Source organism: Erpetoichthys calabaricus, chromosome 4 (assembly GCF_900747795.2).
Source record: "Erpetoichthys calabaricus chromosome 4, fErpCal1.3, whole genome shotgun sequence".
Taxonomy (NCBI): Eukaryota; Metazoa; Chordata; class Cladistia; order Polypteriformes; family Polypteridae; genus Erpetoichthys; species Erpetoichthys calabaricus.
This window is the reverse complement of record NC_041397.2, coordinates 157,230,889-157,252,766: the sequence shown is the minus strand read 5'-3', so window position 1 is coordinate 157,252,766 and position 21,878 is coordinate 157,230,889. Positions and strand designations below refer to the sequence as shown.

At 40.1% G+C, this 21,878-nt stretch overlaps 1 protein-coding gene across 2 annotated transcripts in view; it reads right to left on the bottom strand.

Moving 5' to 3' along the window:
* The window catches only part of LOC114650330 (solute carrier family 46 member 3), a 215,030-nt gene that overhangs the window by 102,531 nt on the left and 90,621 nt on the right, over nt 1–21,878 (bottom strand). For both annotated transcript variants that reach the window (XM_051925748.1, XM_051925747.1), the window contains exon 3: nt 9,431–10,295. In XM_051925748.1, coding sequence (XP_051781708.1) covers nt 9,431–10,295 — 865 coding nt within the window. The remainder of the gene's footprint in view (nt 1–9,430; nt 10,296–21,878) is intronic.

Sequence of the window (21,878 nt, the reverse complement as noted above, 5' to 3'; positions counted from 1 at the left end):
TATATTTTAAAAGAATTACTTTAAAAATCAGCTCTTGCTTGAACTGGTAACCAGTGAAGGGAAGCTGGAACGAGTGTTATGTACTCAATTTTTAAAAATTTTTGTCAAGATTCTAGCTATGGCATTCTAAATGAGCTGAAGACTTCTAGTGGCACAACTAGGAAGATTGGAGAAAAGGGCATTACAGTAATCAAGTCTAGAAAAAAACAAATGCATGTATCAATATTTCAGCATCACACAGAGATAGAATAGATTACATTGGATTCTTGCAATATTACTAAGATGAAAAAATGCTACCTTAATACTAGACTTGATGAGACTGAAGTGAGACACGATTATCGAAAATTACCCCAAATTTTTTTAACGGTTGAACTTTCACAGATAGAACAGCCATTAAAACTCAAGTTTTCACACAGATAACCATATTTGGCTAGTCTAACAATTAATAATTTTGTTTTATCAGCATTTATGAGCAGAAAGTTCATATTCATCCATTTTTTAATTTCCAACAGACATGCCTCTAAATTTAGCAGTTGGGAAAGGTCATTTGGCTTTACAGGTATATACGAGGTGAGACAAAAATAACCAGACTGGTAAAAAAAAAAAATTAAAATAAATAGTTGATGAATTACAGTATTCTAAACATTGTCACCTTCTATATACTCCACCTCACGATCTCTACACCGCTCCATACATATCTTCCATTGTATGAAACAGTGCTGGAAGTCTTCTTGCTTGAGGCTTTTCAACAGGCTTGCCATTTCTGTCTTCACTTCATCCACTGAAAATAAATTTGTGTTCCCTTCAGGTCACTTTTGGATTTTCGGGAGCAAGTAAAAATCACAGGGAGCTAAATCGGGCGAATAGGGAGGATGATAGAAGATAGGAATGTTTTTGTCAGTCAAAAACTGTTTTACGGAAAAAGCATTGTGCGCGGGAGTGTTTTCTTGGTGAAGCATCCACTCCCCCTCTCCACCTGGGCATTGAACGTCTTCCACATTTTCTTGTCCTTCCTTGAAACGTGTCACTCAAAAACTTGTGTGTGAGACAAACTGTTATCACTGTACGCTGTTTTAATCATTTCATAAGGTTCTGGGGCCGTTTTGTTCAATTTCATGAGAAATTTGATGTTGATTTGCTTTTTGATTTTTTGACCCAAAATTATAGAGGCAACTCGTGTAGCGATTGTTGTGCAAATACTGACTGGGCTATTCACAGGATATACCTAGCCGGTCAACGTTTTGAGAGGGAGTGTAGGAGGGGATCTAGTTTTACAATTCACGTTTGGCCTGTCTCCAGATGGTTTTACAGGAAAGCCCCAAGCCCAGTTGGGTTATTTTTGTGTTTCACCTCATATATAGTTGTGTATCGGTCAGAGTAACAATGCAAATTATCACCTTATTAACAAATGTCACCAAGGGGGAAGCATATAGATGGAAAAAAGCATGGGGACAAGAACGGATACCTGGCATACAAACTTTACTTCAGAAAATTCATAAATTTCATTACTCGTTGTGATCTGTTTGATAAATAAGAATGAAACCATGAAAATTACTGTCCCCTGTATGCCAATAGGTTACTCTAAGGGGCTTAAAAGTATGCCATGGCTACTGTGTCAAAAGCAGAATTTAACTCAAGTAGTAGCAACACTGACATCAAAATCAAAACAACAGTGATCAGCAGATCATTGATTATTCTTGTCAAAGCAGTTACAGTAGAATGACGGGACCGAAAGCCAGATTGAAATTTGTCAAAGACTGTCACACAAGTAGGCATTAAGTTAAGGCATTAAGGCATCAGCAACAGCCCTTACAAGTAATTTAGACATAAAAAAAAGATTGTAAATTGGTCGATAGTTATTTAAAATCATTGGATCCAAGCTAGGTTTTTTAAGCAATGGCTTAATAATGGCAGTTTTAAAAGCAGAGGGCAAAGAGCTAATGGATAGTGACTTACAGATAATATTCAAACTAGGACCAATTAAAACAGGAGAAAGTTCCTTAAAAAGAAAAGATTGTATTGGGTCAAATATGCAGGTTGTAGGTTTAGAAGCAGTTATTAGGTTAGACAAAGCCTCAGGGGAAACTAATTTAAATTGTGAAAAACTTCAAGAGGTCCGAGCCAGTGTATATATTCATGAAAGTGCTGGAGGAGTCACAGCCATCATTCTGAGAGGAATGTAAACCATTGATTTTACCTCTAATCAAATCAACCTTATTTAAGAAAAATCTCAGAAATTCATCAGCATTGAACAGAGAGCATGTGGAGGAGCATTCTGTGTGAGCTTGATAACCGTATCAAACAAAAGTCATGGATTATTTCAATTAATGTTAATCAGATCAGAGAAATATACTGTACTAGCTGCTGAAATTGCTCATTAATAATTTTTAAACTTTTTACCCAGGTAAGATGAAAACCTTCTCACTTTGTCATACACCACCTGTGCTCAAGATTTCTGCAAGTCTGTTTGAGTGCACAGATGTCATCTGAAAAGCATGGTGCACATTTCATCCAGGTATGTTTTCTTGTTATTAGAGAAGAAACAGAATCAAACGATTTAAGGAATACACTATTTAGATTATCTGCAATATTATCAAGGAAATTATATTTTGTGCTACATGGATCAAGTACATCTGGAATCAAACGATTTAAGGAATACACTATTTAGATTATCTGCAATATTATCAAGGAAATTATATTTTGTGCTACATGGATCAAGTACATCTGGTGTATGTTCATTCAATGAGACTTAGCATTACTGTCAGTATGGGAGTAAGTATATATACCAGGCTCAGGACACTTAATAGGAGTACAAAAAGACCATTGAAAAAAAAAAAAAAAGACGCAGAAATGAGCAGAAACTGGAACCTGTAAAACTGATGAAACATCAATGTCAGTTCCAACTGTGAATATTAGGTCCAGTGTGGTTCCACGGTTATGAGTAGCACCCTTCACATGTTATAATCTAAACTCTCAATGAGAGTTATAAATTCCATTGCTTTAGAATCTGAACAGTCATTTAAATGCATTAAAATCACCCAGTAAAATTACTGTATATCATATTTGACAAGAGCAATTGACACAACTCTGAGAACTCAGACCGGAAATTGGAATTATGCTATGGGGGTCAATAAATAGTTAGTACAAAAACATGTTGTTGAGTTCTGATAACCATAGTAAGTATTCAAAACTTGAGAAATCTCCAAAAGTGCAATCAGTTCAGGTGAACAAATTAGAAAAGAAGTTGCAATTCCACCCCCTTTCTTGCCTCGTCTAGCAGAAAAGAATGTATAATCTGGAGGAGAAGCCTCAATAAGTGTAGCTGACGCAGTGGATAAGAGTCAGCATTCAATAAGAGAGAAAATGAAGACCATATTTAGTAATACAAATCACTAATATAAAAACCCTTACTAGAAAGTGACCTAATGTTCAGTAGTGCAAACTTCATAACATGTGAGGTAGACACAGAGGGTACAGAGTTAAGCTTCTTCAAGCTGATTTGCACTATATTTTTTGGTGTTAGGATGCTAGAAGGTTTTGCATGTTACATTATAATGTTTATTTGGTTGTTTTGATTATAACAGGGATGATAGGGAGGCTTTCTAGATTGTCTCAAGAATTATTTGGACTGTAGGGAGAGCTGGTAAAACAGACAGATAGTAAACAAGGTAGTGGATCATCGGGATGAATCAGCGAAATTGTCAAAATGTGGGTGCTCAGTCACTTCACAGAGCAGTTTAACATTAAGTAAAATATATTGTCTTCTAAAACTCGAGCGCCTAAGAAACTAGGGTGAATTCCGTCATTCCTGAAAAATGAAGGGCAGAAAAGATTAAAATTGTCAATAAAGACTAAACTTAATGAAGGGCATGTCACCTGGAGCCAATTATGCAGGCTCATAGTGAGACTAAAACGTCTAGATCCTTTTCCATGTGGTGGAACTGGACCAGAAATAAAAACAGTTTTGCCACAGGATTGGAGAAAGCTGAAAAGCTTGTTAAAGTCATATTTTAAAATTTCAGACTTCCGGTCACAGATATCGTTACATCCTATGTGAGTACAGTAATCCCTCGCTATATCGCGCTTCGCCTTTCGCGGCTTCACTCTATCGTGGATTTTATATGTAAGCATATTTAAATATATATCGCGGATTTTTTGCTGGTTCGCGGATTTCTGCGGACAATGGGTCTTTTAATTTCTGGTACATGCTTCCTCAGTTGGTTTGCCCAGTTGATTTCATACAAGGGACGCTATTGGCAGATGGCTGAGAAACTTCCCAACTTACTTTTCTCTCTCTCTCTCTCTTGCGCTGACTTTCTCTGATCCTGACGTAGGGGGATTGAGCAGGGGGGCTGTTCGCAAACCTAGACGATATGGACACTCATCTAAAAATGCTGAAAGATTATCTTCACGTTGCTACCTTCTGTGCAGCTGCTTTGTGAAGCGACATGCTGCACGGTGCTTTGCATACTTAAAAGCTCGAAGGGCATGTATTGATTTTTGATTGTTTGTTTTTCTCTGTCTCTCTCTCTCCCTTTCTCTGCTCCTGACGGAGGGAGTGTGAGCTGCCGCCTTCAACAGCTTTGTGCCGCGGTGCTTCGCATACTTAAAAGCCAAACAGCTCTATTGATTTGTTTGCTTTCCTCTGTCTTTCTGACAGTCATTGCTCCTGACGCGCACTCCTTTGAAGAGGAAGATATGTTTGCATTCTTTTAATTGTGAGACGGAACTGTCATCTCTGTCTTGTCATGGAGCACAGTTTAAACTTTTGAAAAAGAGACAAATGTTTGTTTGCAGTGTTTGAATAACGTTCCTGTCTCTCTACAACCTCCTGTGTTTCTGCGCAAATCTGTGACCCAAGCATGACAATATAAAAATAACCATATAAACATATGGTTTCTACTTCGCGGATTTTTTTATTTCGCGGGTGGCTCAGGAACGCAACCCCCGCGATAGAGGAGGGATTACTGTAATCACATTTCACACAGATACATACTTGATGGGTAAACTGGGAAGGTGATACAGGATATCAGAAACTTTGGCTCGTGAGAAACAGTGAATCTTCTTCTGATGTTTCTGACAAATTAATCCCCCACGATTAGTGTAACTGGTTGTCAACGCCACAGTGCAGCCTTTTGGACATTCCTCCCAGAAGGATGCAAAAGTGAGACCTTCAACAGCAGCACAGGGGAAGGTGAGTGCTTGGTAGTAGTAGCGATCACTCGACTTATTGAGCCCCACAAAGTTACACGTGCGGGGAATTGGATACGACCAGCTGAGCAGCAGGTGAAGCAGGAGGAGGAGATGTAAACATAGAATAATCCTCATGTTCTTTTAAAGTAGAGAATCTGTTCCACGGTTGAATATTGCGAGTTTTGGTCAAAAAATGAGGATGTCTGTAGGAACATCTGCTGCCTCGCTTTCCTCTGACAGCTGTTGTCCATGTCTCTGGCAGATTCAGTTTGGAAAATCTCAACAGCTTTGGTTGTATTCTTAGCTGAAGTCAAGGATCCGTGATCGGAGTAGGAGCAGTGCCGGGCTCCAGGGTAGTGGTGTCCATGGCAGCCATGGGGGCAGAGGCTGTGCTGTTCTAGTTAAGATTTGAAATAGGAAAGGATTAAGATTAGCACCATCAAGTGGTGATATTCAGTATTTTACAGCCTGTCTCTGGGCAATGAGGTCATCAAGCTGAGCCTCAGAGAGTAAAAACAAACGGAGAGCACATTTGTCTCAATTCTTTTGCTTCAAATGTTCAGTTTGGCTTTTGAAGGCATTGTCGGTACGTAGAAATGTTTATAGACGATTATTTCTTTGTATTAATGCATATTTGTGAGTTTGTTAAGTATTAAAAGTTATTTAGTGAAGTACTTTAAGGTAAAAGGTTCTAGCAACTTACCATTGTTATCAGAGTTTTCAATGCATTATAAAAAAAGTACTTGTGATCGTACCTTTTTCAGACATTCTTACCAGCTTTGCCAGAGTATGCACAGATGTTTGCCATTCAAGTGAATGTTATTTTTTTATATATATATTTGTAAAGAATAAGTAATTCTGCCATTAAGTTTATTGTGCGAGTTTGTATGTAAGGATCTTTCACATTATTGTGTTTACGATTTACTTTTAGTTTTACCTTATTCCAACTGCCTTCAGTAAAGAAAGAAAACTGGAAAGTCTTGTCTGCGTGGTCATTGGAAAGGAGTTTATCTGACAGTTGACTCAGGCAGGGTGCTTGAGGCAGAGGGCAGGACAGAGGCATTAACAGTAGTATTAGCCACAGCCATCATAGAATCAAGGAGAACCTTCTCCTCTCTGATCTAATGCAGCAGAGTTATCCTACTTTCCAGCTCAGCAATCTTTCCTGACAAACAGGCACAGTTTCTGCAGCCAGTTGGAGAGAAGAGTGGAAACATGCAAGTACTTGTTTATATAAAATTAGTGATGATCTTGTAGCATGATAGCGCAGAAACTATTCCTTTATGCTTTCTTTCAAAATGTTCAAGGAGACAAAATAAACTTATAAAATGTTTATTGAAGAGTATTACTAAAAATCAGTCCTGTTTGTCCATAGTTCATCTAGTACCTTCTTCTGAGAAGACTTGTATTCATCCATCCATCCATCCATTTTCCAACCCGCTGAATCCGAACACAGGGTCACGGGGGTCTGCTGGAGCCAATCCCAGCCAACACAGGGCACAAGGCAGGAACCAATCCCGGGCAGGGTGCCAACCTACCGCAGGACATACACAAACACACCAAGCACACACTAGGGCCAATTTAGAATCGCCATTCCACCTAACCTACATGTCTTTGGACTGTGGCAGGAAACCGGAGCGCCCGGAGGAAACCCACGCAGGCACGGGGAGAACATGAAAACTCCACGCAGGGAGGACCCGGGAAGAACCCAGGTCTCCTAACTGCGAGGCAGCAGTGCTACCACTGCGCCACCGTCTTGTATTCATGTATATTAGTTTTATTAGTCCACTGACAAAGCCTCACCTACAAGTATACACTCTAATATTATTTGACATGAGAAGGACAAATGTTCGTTCGTGCTAAGGAGTACAGTGACACTGCTGTCAACTACTGAATGTACCATTGATGTTCTCATGAAGGGGACCAAGTAGCACCTCAAGTTTTATATACTAGTAGTACCCATACATATGAATTTCATTTTAAAAATGGACTTCAAGCACCTCATTGTTCTCTCTAATAACCAAAAGTAGAACCACTGATATATGGAATAAATTTCCAAATAGTGTGGTGATGAGTTGGATCTTCAAATATCAATTTGGTTATTTTGGACAATCTAGGTGATTAGATAGACTGAGTGGCCTGCTCTTATCACATTACCACAATTAAAAAAAGATCAACAATGATTTAAACATGGAAAATTCTGTCTTAAATTATAATACTGCAGGGTTCCGGCATCTTTGATGACATCACTTCCAGTTCCGGTGCTTTCGATGATGTCACTTTTAAGGTCCCGCCTCTGATGATGTCACTTCCGCTTCCGGCCCTGATGACATCTGTTTCTATACTGGCCTTTAAAGCCGCCTTAATTCAGTACCACAGTTCTGAATACTAAGGTATTTAAAGATAGTGAGTTGTTCACAAGACTTTTTGCAGCCATTGTGGCTGCCCCAAACCTTTATGATGTGTATTTGTCGTTCTTGTGACAATACCTAAACTACAAAAGCCCTGAATGACTTCAGATGTGTCATAATATGAAATCCTATAAGAAGCTGATTAAGAGAGAGGCTTTAAGCAAAGGTGTACCTGGCTCCTTATCAGTTTGCATATGTTCCCAATTCTTCTAGCTAGATTACTTAATACCTTTTATACAATACCTTATCAAACTTCTTTTCTTTAAATCAAGACAAATAAAATCATAGGCACCAATCTGACAAAGTTTATTTTTGTTGGTTTCTTATTGGTGAAACACACTATCCATGCTGGCAGTTTCATACTAATACAGTATATTTGTTTGCCTTTAAGTGCTTACTTTAAATTTTCCTGCAAAACATGTTTAGATAACTGGCTTACACTTACTAGGATGGACAATGGGACAATTATTAGTTTTTCTCATTTCTGTTACTTCACCAGTATTCTATGATATTTAAAAAAACATTTTAAAAGTCTTCATATATTACTACTTCATTCCCTGTATAGTCACAGGTATGTTTTAACTGCACCAATTTATTGGATTTCACCTATTCTAGCAGAGCATGTTCCTCAGCTAATCTGTAATTTTTGTGGATGACCTATTGTTTGCTACGTGCTCGGTATTCGTTTTAGTGTACTAATCCAGGCTTAACCTCCTTATCGTTACATTTTTTCCTTGGGGGGAAAAAAAACATGTAAAAAGCACTTGAAAAATGGCTTGAAAAAATGACACTTATTAAATTTCATCTTTCTACTGTAAAACGTGCAAAACACTAAAAGTACAGAGTCAGTAGTGTAGAAAGTAATGAGACAAATAAAGAGTAATAATGATAAAAAATAAAGCTAATACAGTATATACTGTCACAATTGTTTGTGTGGTATATCTTGAAGCATGATGAAATACACAATCTAATGTCACATTAAGGACAATAGTAGTGTGAATCCTTGCAGATTTTCTTTCTAGACTGATCAGCTCATCAGAATCACTTTCCATTTCACTGTCTGTTACAGTTTCACTACCTGAAGACAGATTCAGTGTCATCACTGCTGGTTTCTCTCTCAAGAGAATGCCACACTGAAAAAAGTCTTACAAAACACCATTATGAGGCTAGGTGAAGACGTGTCTGCATCATTGCCTGGGTAACACTCAGGCCTGTCGCTTATGCAAGAAACACCTATATAATTTCCCAAGCAATGCTCTGCACTAATGCTGTTGGCATTTTTACAGCCCGAGTAATCCTTGGGTCCAACACTTATGCAAGACGCATCTATACAGTTACCCACGTGACACTCAGAACTAACGTTTTTAGCACTGTTTTTGCAGCCCAAGTGACACTAGTCTCTAACGCTAAGGAAGTTAACGTCAGTATTCAAATATTAGTTTATGTAGAAAAATAACACAAATAAAACTGATTTAATGACTCACTCTCAAATAATACACATACAAAAACTAAAAAGATAATAGCTACCGGACAAAGATTCCTGTAACAAATAATCCTCCATAAGAATTGCTTTACAAGAGCAGCAAAATCAGAAATTGGAAAACCACAGTAGACCAGTAATGACAAAAGAGCATCCTGAAAAAAAGTTGTTTTTGTATTGCAGCAAAAGCACAAGAAAAACTGGGACAGTTTCACTGAATTTCAAATCTAATGACACATGCTTTCTAATGATGCTTTCATTTCACATAATTTAGCTTTAATTTAACATATTTAAATATAAAAAAAATAATGAATTTGAAAATAAATACACATATTTAAGTACATACCCAGAAACATCAGAAGTGTTGTCTTTGTAAATGCAGCCATTAAAAATCCAGCGATGACAGACAGCAATCCAGTATATACAAGCTGAATATCTTGAAGGCAGCGAGAAAACAAGCAAACACCTATAAAGCTTGTCAGAAATACTAAAGTTGAAATGGCAGAGCCATAGCCAATTAAAATTTCATCCCAGCATAATGGTGAATTTAATTCATAAAGAATAAAAAGAGAAAGTCCACCTAAATTAGCAAAGTTATAAATTGAAAAGGATAGTAGCAGCAGAAGAAACACAGTGTTTCTTTTGCAAGTAGAGTTTGCAAACAGTAAATAAATACGATAAAAAAGTTTTTTAATAAATTCTTTCTTTGTACTTTCATTATTTAAGGAGGGCTGGATTGTCTCTTCCAGAAGAAGAGACACATAAATAATATTAAGACACTGAAGAAGCACTGTAACAAGAAAAGGCCAAGAAAAACCTGTGGCTTTTAAAAAATATCCAGTAGCCAATGATGCTCCACCAGAAAACAAACCAATCAGCATGTCAATTAGTGCTATGCGAACAGCTTTATGATTTTTGTTATTGCATTGATCAACCACATATGAAAAGCAACCACCCAAAAATGTGCCCAAACCACCAAAGAGTGAGCTCAAGAAGGAAGACACAAAAAAGATGTAAAGGTTTAAAGTGAAAAAGGAAACTAAAAAGTATGCTAAGAAAGACAAGAGTGACCCAATGAGTGGAAGTAGTATGATAATCTTGCGTCCCCGCTGATCACTGTAAGTTACCAAGGTCAACGTAACAATGAGCGATGGAATCAGTGAAATCAAATCAAGGTACGTAAAAAACATGGATGCAGCTCTTTGTATTTCCTGAAACAGAAAAAACAAAAACAAATATATTCAAAAATACCTAACAAATGAGTAATAGGGCAGAACATTTTTTTAATAAAATGACTATAACCAAATTAAATTTTGCTAGAATTTATGATTAAAAATTGTAAAATAGAAACTAATTTAGTAATTGTATAGAAGACCAAAGCAATAAACTTTGAACAAATATTTCATGGCCATATACTCATTGAAATTCACTTGGAGAAAATACACCAAGCACCAATAAGAGAACCTCCGTTAAAAAGAAAACAATAATGCAATATTTTCAACAACAAATATGAAAACAATACAATTTTATTTAGAAAGCTACAGTCAAAGAAGTACAGTATTTCTTAACATTTACTAAAATTATAGATCCCTGAAAAAGTTTTTACATTCCTTCAAAACTGAAAACAATCTTTAAACAGATAGGAAAGCACATGCAAAAATAACACTGCAGCCTATTTATAAATTCCTGTTAACTAAAATAAACATCTAGCTTAACTAGTCTTAAATGTAGGAGACAGGCTTTTTTGAAAAGCAACAACATTTTGGCCTTCTCACAGGTCTGTTTTGTTTCAACTCCACCCGACATTATACAAAGTTATTGTCCATTATACCTGCATTTTTATCACTCTTTAATTTATTGGGTTTTTTTTTCAGTATGCTACTGCTGGAGTATTTCCCCTTGGGATTAATAAAGCATCCATCTATGTATCTATCTATATTGTTTACAGAACCCATAAAGCACCAGAAAAAAGCCATTCACACCTACAATATGTAGTATCACTATCTACTATACAGTGCTGACAGAAAGTTTTCAGCAAAGCATCAAAGGGTGGGAATTTGACTTTCTTGCTTGCCCAGTGCTTGCCTATAATCTTAGGAAATTATGTTCAAACAAGTATGTCTGCACATCAGTGGACAACCCTGCTCTAGGCACACTCCACTGAAAAACAAAAAATTGATCAAAATTGTTGACAAACTCTCACATTGCATCTGTGACATTTTTTCAGCAGTGCATGTGTTTTGTTTTATTCAGTATACGAGACGAGCCTTGAACTGAGCTATCCCTCACACACCGGGTTGATGCATACAATTGGCCTGTATTGGTGGAAACAAAGTAAGACAAGCATGTTAAGGTCAGGATTAGGGGCTGTGAGACAGGAATAGGCCATGAATAAGAACAGTAAACCCTTAATGAGCAGAGTAAGAGTAGGTAATAGGAGTGCAGATAACGATAGAGACAGCATCTGAGATTAAGAACAATATATACATTATATAAACCCGCATAGCCACAGCAGGATCGCAGGAAACCTGGAGCCTACCCCAGCAAGGATGCAAGCCAGGAAAAAATCCCTAATATGCAATATGTATGACATGGCTGATGTTATGATCAAAGGTAATATGATATTTCAACTACTTATTTTGAGAGAGAAATTGAAGAAAGGGGGTCAAATATGTTAAAACATAATTCTGCAACAGGATTATTTTCACAATATCAGGTATCTGGGCTGTGAATGTAAAATAAAAAAAGATAAATTAATAAATATAGAATAAATACAAAAACATATTAGTTTGCTTAGTTTTTCAGCAGTTAGCAGACTCTTTTCACCTACATACCTGTAGTTCAGTAAAGACGTTGCCAACTCAGGAATTTTACAAGGTTGGTATCCCTTCATGGTTAAACAACCTTTTTAAAGGAAAAGTGCTTGGTTGGCAACAATATGCTGATCTTATCAGTCTCTCGGTCAGTGATGTTTTATTTTGTCAAAGGATTTCTCCTGTGTGAAATGGCAGGTGAATTATTTTCAATAAAACGCAGACACCCGAGACACGTAAACTGAAACGTTACTCACTTGTGATTTTTCTGTCCATAAGGTAAGACGTTTGAATTACATCTTGATATACAAGAAGCACAAAGAAATGTGTTCACTCATCATAATGGACGTCCGACTCATGAAGCCTGGAATTTGGCTTATTGTGTGCTGCTGTTTAATAGTTGCTGTTTACATACTGTATCTTGGGCTCAGCCAGAACTATGGCTAACATGACGTCATTTACGAACAGACTGAAATTCTGTAAGAGATTCGTGGAGATCCAGTGAACTGCCAGTTTGAAAGCTACTGAGCACATTCAAAACAAAATCATCATCTTGGTGTGCTTCACTAACACTTGAATCAGAATCTATCCAGCTGTCACAAGCAGCTCCTGAAGAACTGTCACTTTTGTCGCACAGTAAATCACTTTCTATAACATACGCTTTATGTGCCCGTATTCAGTTTGCTCTGTCACTGCAAATGCTGTGTGAACACCCGCCCTCCATCACCAGCCACCAATCACTGTACGAATACGTGCAGGCGGCTCATGAGGGATGACTTTCTGATTTAGAGTTAAAAGTTACAAAGGTTAAAGTTTAACGGCAAGAATATTTATTCAAAAACGAAAAGTAACAATATTTTTAGCGTATATACTCACGTACAAGTCAGGTCTTGAAACCTGAAAAATCGATCATAAAATCAGACCCCCGACTTATACGCCCATTCAAAAATGTGACTTTTTTTCATCTTCTTGCCTCCTCCAAACTCGCATCAATTTCTCAGACGCATCGAATTTTGTTTCAGCAGTGCAGTTACCAATTTCTTTCGCTACTTCAACGACGTTTAATTTAAAACCAGTTTCATATTTTCTCCTGATCGAACATTCCATCACAGATAAGAGATGCTCTTACGATAATGAGGGTAGGAGATACAAAAAACACAAACTGGGTATTACCGTGTGGTCACGTAGGCACGAGAGAGAGAGAGAGAGAGAGAGAGAGAGAGAGAGAGAGAGAGAGAGAGAGAGAGGTTAGGAGTACGTGCTGATACAGTGCATTGCCGCACTCACATAGAAAAAAAAGGCAGTGTGCTCTGTGGTTACTCTCTCAGGTGGGCGTTAGCATATCATAATCGCTTGGACCAATAGTGTGACTTTTCCGCATTTGACTTATACGACCTACATTATAAAATACCAGAAATTACACGATAAAATCATGTCCCAACTTATCCGAGAGTATATACAGTAGTTATTTTATTTCAGTTAGTCTTTCCAGCTACTTGGATAGTTTTGTTTAGTTTTTGATTATTTTATTTCTGTTTTTTATGAAAATGTTCTTTTATTAATATTTTGTTTTGATTTTAGTTTACTTCATTAACTATAATAGCCCTGCTCTGAAGTAGTCAGGTCCTCACAAGCCATGAACCTCACCACATGTCACTGCTTCAGTACTGGCAGTAGAAATCGTCAACATACAGTCTGCTGGTGCCAGTGGCCGAGGACCTTGTCTGTACACCTGCATTACGCTCGTCAAGTGAATATTTTCACTGTTTGGTTATCTGTGCAATGGATGTCGTTGCAACATGAACAAATCTCTCGAAATGCATGCTTGTTTAAAGCTTAACAGCAACATGCTTGCACTGAATGGTGTGGAATATGGCTGGCAGTTTATCCCTGCCAATACCCCCAAGCCACCAGATGGAGCCATCCCTGCAACATGGAGGGGCCCCGAATTCCAGCATGGCATCATGGAACTTGGAGTCTTTCATCACACCCCTGCTGGATACCGTGGGGGCCGCCAGGGAACGCGGCAGGGAGGCTCAAGGACTTGTATTTTCCATATAACCCGGAAGTACGCCCTAGTCACAGGGACAGAGGAAATGACGTACTTCCGGGCTGAAGAAAAGGAGTTTTCACCCGAACCGGAAGTGTTATAAAGTCACATGGACTGAGGGACAGAAACACTTCCGGGTCAAGGACTTCAAAAGGACTGTGGGAAATCCCAGCAGTAAGCCGAGTTGGGAGGAAGGGTGACTGAGCTGCTGGGAGTGGAGGATTGGTTATTGTGATTGTGTATTATTGATTATTATTGGAGTATTGTGGAGTGGAGGTGCTTTGTGCACTTTATTATTATAATAAATTCATTCTTGGACTTTTATCTGGTGTCAGTACATGTTGTCGGAGGGTTCAAGGGGATGATAGCGCCCCTATCTGTCAAACTGGTTTCTTGGGTTGAAACATTTGATTTTGCGGACTATACTTATTAAACCACTTAATCTGTTTGCTCATTGATAATCAAGCTGTGTTTAATGGCATTACTGTGAACTGTGAGTGTATTTTGTTGACTGAAACTTGCATTGAAATATGCGTAGGCCAGCATTTGTGGTCTTGGAACAGAAAAATAAAATCTAAGATTGTATTAATATTATGTAAAAAAGCCAGAACTAAATAAAATAAAAAAAAATCTTTAAACACAGAATAAAAATAATTGTTGACTCCACTGAAAACTAGAATGAAATAAAAACTAAAACTACAATTAATATCAGAACTGAAATATTACTGGTTACAATACTCTCAGTGGTGCACTGACAGTAACAATGCTAAAGCAGCTATGGTATTTGGAATACTTTGACCATGCTGTGCACCATTATATAGTTACAGAATGATAATCAAGTGCCTTAACTTTATAAATGATATGCAATTAATTTCAGTTTATTTGATAAAGCCCGTGTCAGATGTGAATCTAAAAATGAAAGGGAAATGACAGTAGCACTGCTTTGATGCTGGGTGCGTTCATTTGCAAAACCAATGCATGGTGTGAGGCTGCTGTGAAAATGTGTGTGGCTTTACGCCAAGTTTAGTTTTTATACAACTGAAAATGAGCACAGAAACAAGCGAATGCAACGTTTTTGTGCCTACGCTCTGCTTTATACACGAGACCCATGGTCTTTACATTGGGTTCCAGTTCTGAGAACTTTACACATAGGATACGAAACTTAAAAATCATATTTTTGTATATAATTACTCCCTTTACATTGTTTGTGGCAAAGACCAAGACATTTTAATCTCGTTTCATGAATAGTGAATATAACATTCCAAATACAATGACCTTGAATTGTGACATAAATCAATAGCTAAATTTCCATGAAAAATCTTAAAATTTATTGTATTACATTGTCCAAAGGTCAGATATCCAGTCCCTGGCGACATTCCAAAAGGCAACTATTACAGCATGCAATATACACTGTTCCACTTACCTGTTATAGCTTTTTAGCACAAAAAACAGCTCTTCGGAATGTTCTCCTGATGGAACTATACCAACTTTCATTATGTACTTTTACGGTTCCCTCACAAAATAGCATGAGCATTACAGTTCAAAATTCCTCATTGTACCTGCATATATATATATTTTTTTTTAATTCTGATGGCACTGCTGAGCAGTATGAGAGCCTAAATTGCCTAAACTCTTTCGAGTGTGGCATGACACTTTTAGTGTGTATTTCTCTTCCACCCACTGCATAGCTAAGCACAAGACTGATGACGTCAGTTGTAAACTTAAATGGTATTAATGTCCTGCAGTGATGTGAATGGAAACTCAAAGAGCAGAGGCTGAACCATTTCAGAAAAAATATCCCCTGCTACATCAGACAATGACTGTTCATCTTTTTCTTGTCTCTTTTTGGTTTTTAATTGTCTTGATGTATTTTTCCTATCAACACAAACAGTGCCCTAAAAGCTGGTTACCTTTGTTTTGCATACATTGGTAGTCATATCCAAGAAGGTTTTGCACTTCTGAGGATGAGAAGTCTTCAATTGTTTGAAATAAATTGGTAGTGTTAATTTTTTTCTAGAATTAACTGCTGTCACTGAGAGATTCACAAGCTCACTAGAGATAGAGATGTGCCAACATCAACATTACAAACTGAATCTGAAGAAGTGTGTTGTGAGAGTTTTTTTTTTTGTTCTTTATTTCACCTTATACAATTTCTTGTATTAGGAATTTGTTAGTTTTCGCATACCCCTTGGGGTCAGAGCGCAGGGTCAGCCATTGTACAGCGCCCCTGGAGCAATTAAGGTTAAGGGTCTTGCTCAAGTGCTCAGCAGAGTAGGATCTATTTTGGCAGTGACGGGGATTCAAACCGGCAACTTTCTGGATACCAGCACAGATCCTTAGCCTCAGAGCACCACTCCGCCCTAATAATGAGCTTGACCCCAACGTGAGTTAATTGAAATACAAATTTTGCTGCTTAGGAACTTTTAAAGGTTCTTTTCCTTTAGAAGTTTTTTTTTTGCTTTATTTATCACTCGCACACAAGTGCAAGTACCTGAGTGTTTGGGGATGCCAGTGTAAAGTCAAGTGTTACTTGTACTTGTTCTTGTTGCCTTTATTCAAAACTAGCATAGACAAGGAATGCAAGGCGAGGTAGGGCAGGAAACAGTAGCTGAAACTGGCAAGTCTCCAATTAAATAACTGTCATTGTAGCATCAAATAGTTTAGAGGAACAGCAACCTATATTACTAAACGACAGTTGTATAATTATATGCACGGACGCTGGACGTAGGACGCACCGAGGCACATGCGCACAGCACCTCAGCGCCCCAGAGTCAAACCCAGCGGCTTCCCAGAGTCAGTAGGTGGCGCCCAAACAACACAACAGTTGTATAATATATGCAATTTTAGTAATGTTTACGGTAATTCAGTATTAAAAGTAAGCTGAATTATGATTCCTAACAGTAAACGACTTCTACCTAACGACAGCCACAGAAAAACAAAAACGAGACAGCATGGATAAAAACAATAAACGAAGGCTCCTACAACGCGCTTCAGAAACACCAGAAGCAAAGAAGTCACGGCTCCAAAAAGAAAGAGCTCAACTAACGGAAATACAAAAACGAGCCCGTATGGATAAAAACAATGAACGAAGGCGCCTACAATGCGCTTCTGAAACAGCAGATGCAAAAGAGGCACGGCTCCAAAAAGAAAGAGCTCAGGTATCATATAGGCGTGCAAACAAGACAACAGAACAACGGCAGAAGTGTTTACAAGGTTTACGCAATTGTTCATCACAAAGAATATCAGAGAAAACTGAAGAATGTCTTAAACCTTTTAAACGACTTTCTAGCCTTTCAGTATTCCAACAAAGAAAAAGCCAAAGAGAGAAACAACGGACAGCCACTGAACTATTCCGCCAGTTAGCGGAGAACGCATTCTATAATGAGTCCACTGTACCAGGACGCTCCCACCCTCCATCATTTTTCATTCCTCCAAAGATCGGAGGGAATAGAAAGTGATTGCCATTCTTGATTTGCGATTCTTTAGAGTATCGGGGGTTTACTGGTTACTTACTGGGAAGAAGTTAAGACTTAGAGAATATCTGGATAGAGCATCATTTATCACTCAAAGTAATGCCTCAGTGCTAGTAGAAAGCAAGGACATATGCATTGTGGGAGGTGGCCCAGACACAGACAAGCAGACACCGATGGTTGAAGCACCAACACACGTTTTTTTCATTATTTACAGTGCACACAACCCAGTACTCCCGTACTAGTCACCCACAGTCCAGGTCTCTTTCCAATACCTCTCTACTCCTCTCCTCCGAGCTCTGTCCTCTTCCACCCAACTCCAGCCATCGAATGGAGGGAGGCGGCCCCTTTTATATTCACCCGGACGTGCTCCAGGTGCCTCCCAATGAACTTCTGCCTGCACTCCCTGTTTGTGGCGGAAATGCCGGCTGTGCAAATCCAAAAGCACTCTGGGTTTCCCTGATCTTCGTCCCCCCAGCACTTCCGGGTGTGGCGGAAGTGCTGAGGACCAGGGCTCCCCAGGCATTTGGGCACCCCCTGGAAGTGACCACGGGCCCCTATAGGGTTGAGCTTCCATGCTCTGTTCCCATGGTCCCCATAGCCACTAGGGTGGTCGCCCCCTCATGGTCCGGAGGAGGCGTAAATCGCTCCTCCGGTCCTTCCGGGTGTCCCGGCTGGGTACCGCCACCAGCCGCTCACCACAGCATTTATTTCTTAAGAACAAAGCATTTATTTAAAAGTACAGGTGGGTGGCGGACTTAAAGTGAGCAATAAATAGAGGGATTCTGTAGTACATAAAGCATTGGCAAGTGAATGTCTTTTCACTTCACTCTATATCATCCATCTTATAGGTAACCTCAGTGAATTCAGTACAGTTTGCAGTTTCTACTGTAATGGAACCGATCAAGTAGGGACACAGCACCAGAGCTGCTTCCAGACTTTTCTGCTTCGAAAAGACAGGACTACTATCAATTCTATAGGCACAGGATAAAACAGGGCAGATGTGGAGGTGCTTGTTTGGCGCTGAGGAGGCAACACCAAACACATTTCTGTTATGTTTGTAATACTGGATAATTTGAAGTCCTTAAGTACTAACACTGGTGTAAATAAGAAGCAATTAGAAAAGCCATGTGGTCTGCAGACATAGAGCTGTGCTCTGTATTTCTCCAGTCATTTTATCTGCCCATAGAATTTCCATAAATAATTGTGACCATAACAGACATGGAAATATTTGTTGTCACCTCTCCACGAAAAAAAAATAAAGAGCAGCCCACAATCATCTCTGAATTAATTTGAAACTGGCAAAAAAAAACAGACGTTGCTTTAGACTTTTGATTTACCAGAATATTTAAAATAATAACACAACTGAAAATGTCACGGACAAAAATAATGGGACCCTTAACCAATATTTTGTTGCTCTCTATTAGACTTCTGTACCAGTCAACAGGTATTTTGGCCCCACTCTTCCTGAGCAAACTGAAACAGCTTTGTCATGTTTGAAGGGTGCCTTTTCAGGACTACATGTTTCAGTTCTTTACATAGATGTTCAATGGGATTCAAATCAGGTCTCATAAAATTCCACTTCAGAATAGTCCAATGTTCTGTTCTTAGCTATTCCTGAGAGCTTTTAACCATGTGTTTTGGGTAATTAGCATGTTGGAGGATCCATGACCTATGAATGAGACAGTTCTCTAACACTAGGTGGTACATTCCAGAATGTCTTTATAGTCTGGAGATGAAATATCAAGGCAGCCTCAGTTTGGTGTTCTCTATTAATTTTGTCTGTTTTTGTTTACTTCTCCCACCATTTGGTGTTCAACTGTAATCAAGTACAGATTCTGTGAAGAATCATTGAATATTCGGCAATTTGACACTGGATTTTTCACAATTAAAAATTTTTCTGGATATTTTAGTTGGTGGGGATATTTTGTCTTGGGTACAACGTTAAACTGCATCCGGCCCTGCAAGCGGTCCTCCAACTTGCAGGGAAATAATGGGAGTTGGTTGCAGGATTACACAGCTCCGAGACTACAGAAAGGACTCCTTTTTGCTCTCCGCGAGAGTAGCTCTGCTGTAGCCGCCCATAGGAAGGCTGCTCGTATCATGAAGAGGATGGGGGAAGCACTCGGGAGCCCCATCCCCAGAAGAGTAGAAACCGTTGGGAGAGCCAATGGGGTCAGGTCTGTTGGGGATCGGAACTGGTGTGGTGCTGAAGTATCGCCTGCTGCACGGCAGCACTCGGGTCCCAATTTGAGGAGACCCATACGGGTAGGCGCATGGAACGTCTTGTTTCTCCGGCAAGATGATCATCTTTCTCTGCTGTCGGAGGAGCTGCGTAAACTCAGCATTTTACTGGCAGCACTCTCTGAGGTGCGCAGACTGGGGACTGGCCAGATCTCTCTAGGTGGATACACCTTTTATTGGTCTGGTTGGTCTGATGGCCGTCTTACTCGGGGAGTAGCTGTTGCTGTAGTGGACTGGCTTCTTCCGATGGTGTCTGATGTCACTCCTTTCAACGACCGCATTATGGGACTCAGATTACGGCACTCCCTGGGTGCCTTGTCTGTTGTCTCTGTGTAAGCACCGACCGTAGATGAGTGAGTGATGTCTCGGTGAGGGAGACATTTTAATCGCAACTTCGCTCGGTGGTTGATGGGTGCCCATGAGGTGACACTCCTCTGGTCATGGGTGATTTCAATGCAGCCACTGGCACTGACAGGGTTGGCTATGAGGATTGTCTCGGTCCCCATGGATCTGGTAACCGTGGTGAAAGTGGCTCCATGTTCCTTGACTTTGCAAATGGTCAGGGGCTGCGAATCGTTGGATCCTGGTTCCAGTGCCCAGATCCGCATCATTGGACTTGGTACTCCAATACTGGTGGTGCAGTGAAGGAGATCGATCACATCCTCGTGGGCAGACACTAGAGGCTCTTGCAAAACTGCAGGGTCTACAGAACTGCCCAGTTTGTGAATTCTGACCACAGACTTGTTGTTGCTACTCTTAGGATCCAGCTTAGGTCCGGTAGGTAACCACCTACTAGGAAAATGAGTCTGGACTTGGCCAGACTCCAAGATCAGGCTGTTTCTAATGAGTTTGAACGCAGTTTGTGTGAGGAACTTGCATATTTGGGTGCAACTGCCGATCCTAATGTAATGTGTTGACCTTCTGTGACAAGACCCTGAAGGTTGCTGAGGGTTGTGTTGGTGTTACCGGTGTTCCATCTCGCAGGGCACCCTGGATATCAAGAGGAGTCGCAGCGCACGGCTCAATGGCAACTCTGGTCTGTACCGGGAACTGAGAAGGATGGCTTCGAGGGCTCTGAGGGCAGATAAAGAGGCGTTTGTTACAGGAATCTGTGAGTAAGTTACACACCATCTGTGGTCTAGCGACCCACATCCTGCTTACAGAGGAACTGAAGCATTACACACATCCAATTCTGTTCCTCGGAGAGTCGCTGTCAGGGCAGTTGATGGAATGGTCCTTACGGATGACACTGCAGTTGTGACCCACTGGGCTGGCTACTTTGAGCAGTTGTTCAAAGCTGATCTTCTGGCTAGGATGTTGGCTATCTCTGGGTCCATGGTCCTTGAGGCTGATCCTCCAGTTAGCTGTGAACCACCCAATCTCACTGAGATTGCACAGGTGGTGAACCAGCTGAGGGAAGGAAAGGCTGCAGGGATCTGTGGTATCGGGGGTGAACTTCTCCAGGCTGGTGGTAAGGCTGTCCTCCTGGCATTGCAAGCAATCTTTGCTTCCATTTGGGAGAGTGGCATCATCCCAACTGACTGGAAAATGGGACTGGTCATCCCTATCTGGAAAGGGAAGGGTGATTGCTGGATTGCAGCAACTACAGGGGGATAACACTGCTCTTGGTGCCGGGTAAGGTCCTTGCTAGGGTCGTCCTCAATAGGATCCGTGATCACTTGCTCCCCTACCTGCAACCTGAGCAGTCTGGTTTTACGCCTAAGAAGTCTACCATCGACCGCATCCTGGCGCTGAGGGTTCTCATGGAGCGCAAATGCGAATATCGGCAGAGTTTCTTTGCAGCCTTTGCCAATTTTTGTAAAGTGTTCGACTCAGTGGGACATCCTGAGGATACGCGGGATCCCCTCGAGGTTGCTGGATATCATGGTCTGCCTGTACACAGGTACTGTGAGTGCAGTGCAGAGTGGAGGCACAACCTCTGCATTTTTCCCAGTCGATTCTGGGGTTTGTCAAGGTTGTGTTCTTCCTCCTACTCTGTTCAATGCTTGTATGGACTGGGTGTTGGGATGGGGTCCAGTGGCTGTGGGGCATCTGTTGGTGAAGAAAGATTCACGGATCTTGATTTTGCCGACAATGTTGTGATCTTCGCGGAGTCAATGGAGGCTCTGATTGGGGCGCACAAGAGACTGAGCGAGGAGTCTGAGTGTCATGGGGGGTCATGAGGTCGCTGGAAAGGGGTGTGTGGCGCTCCCGATA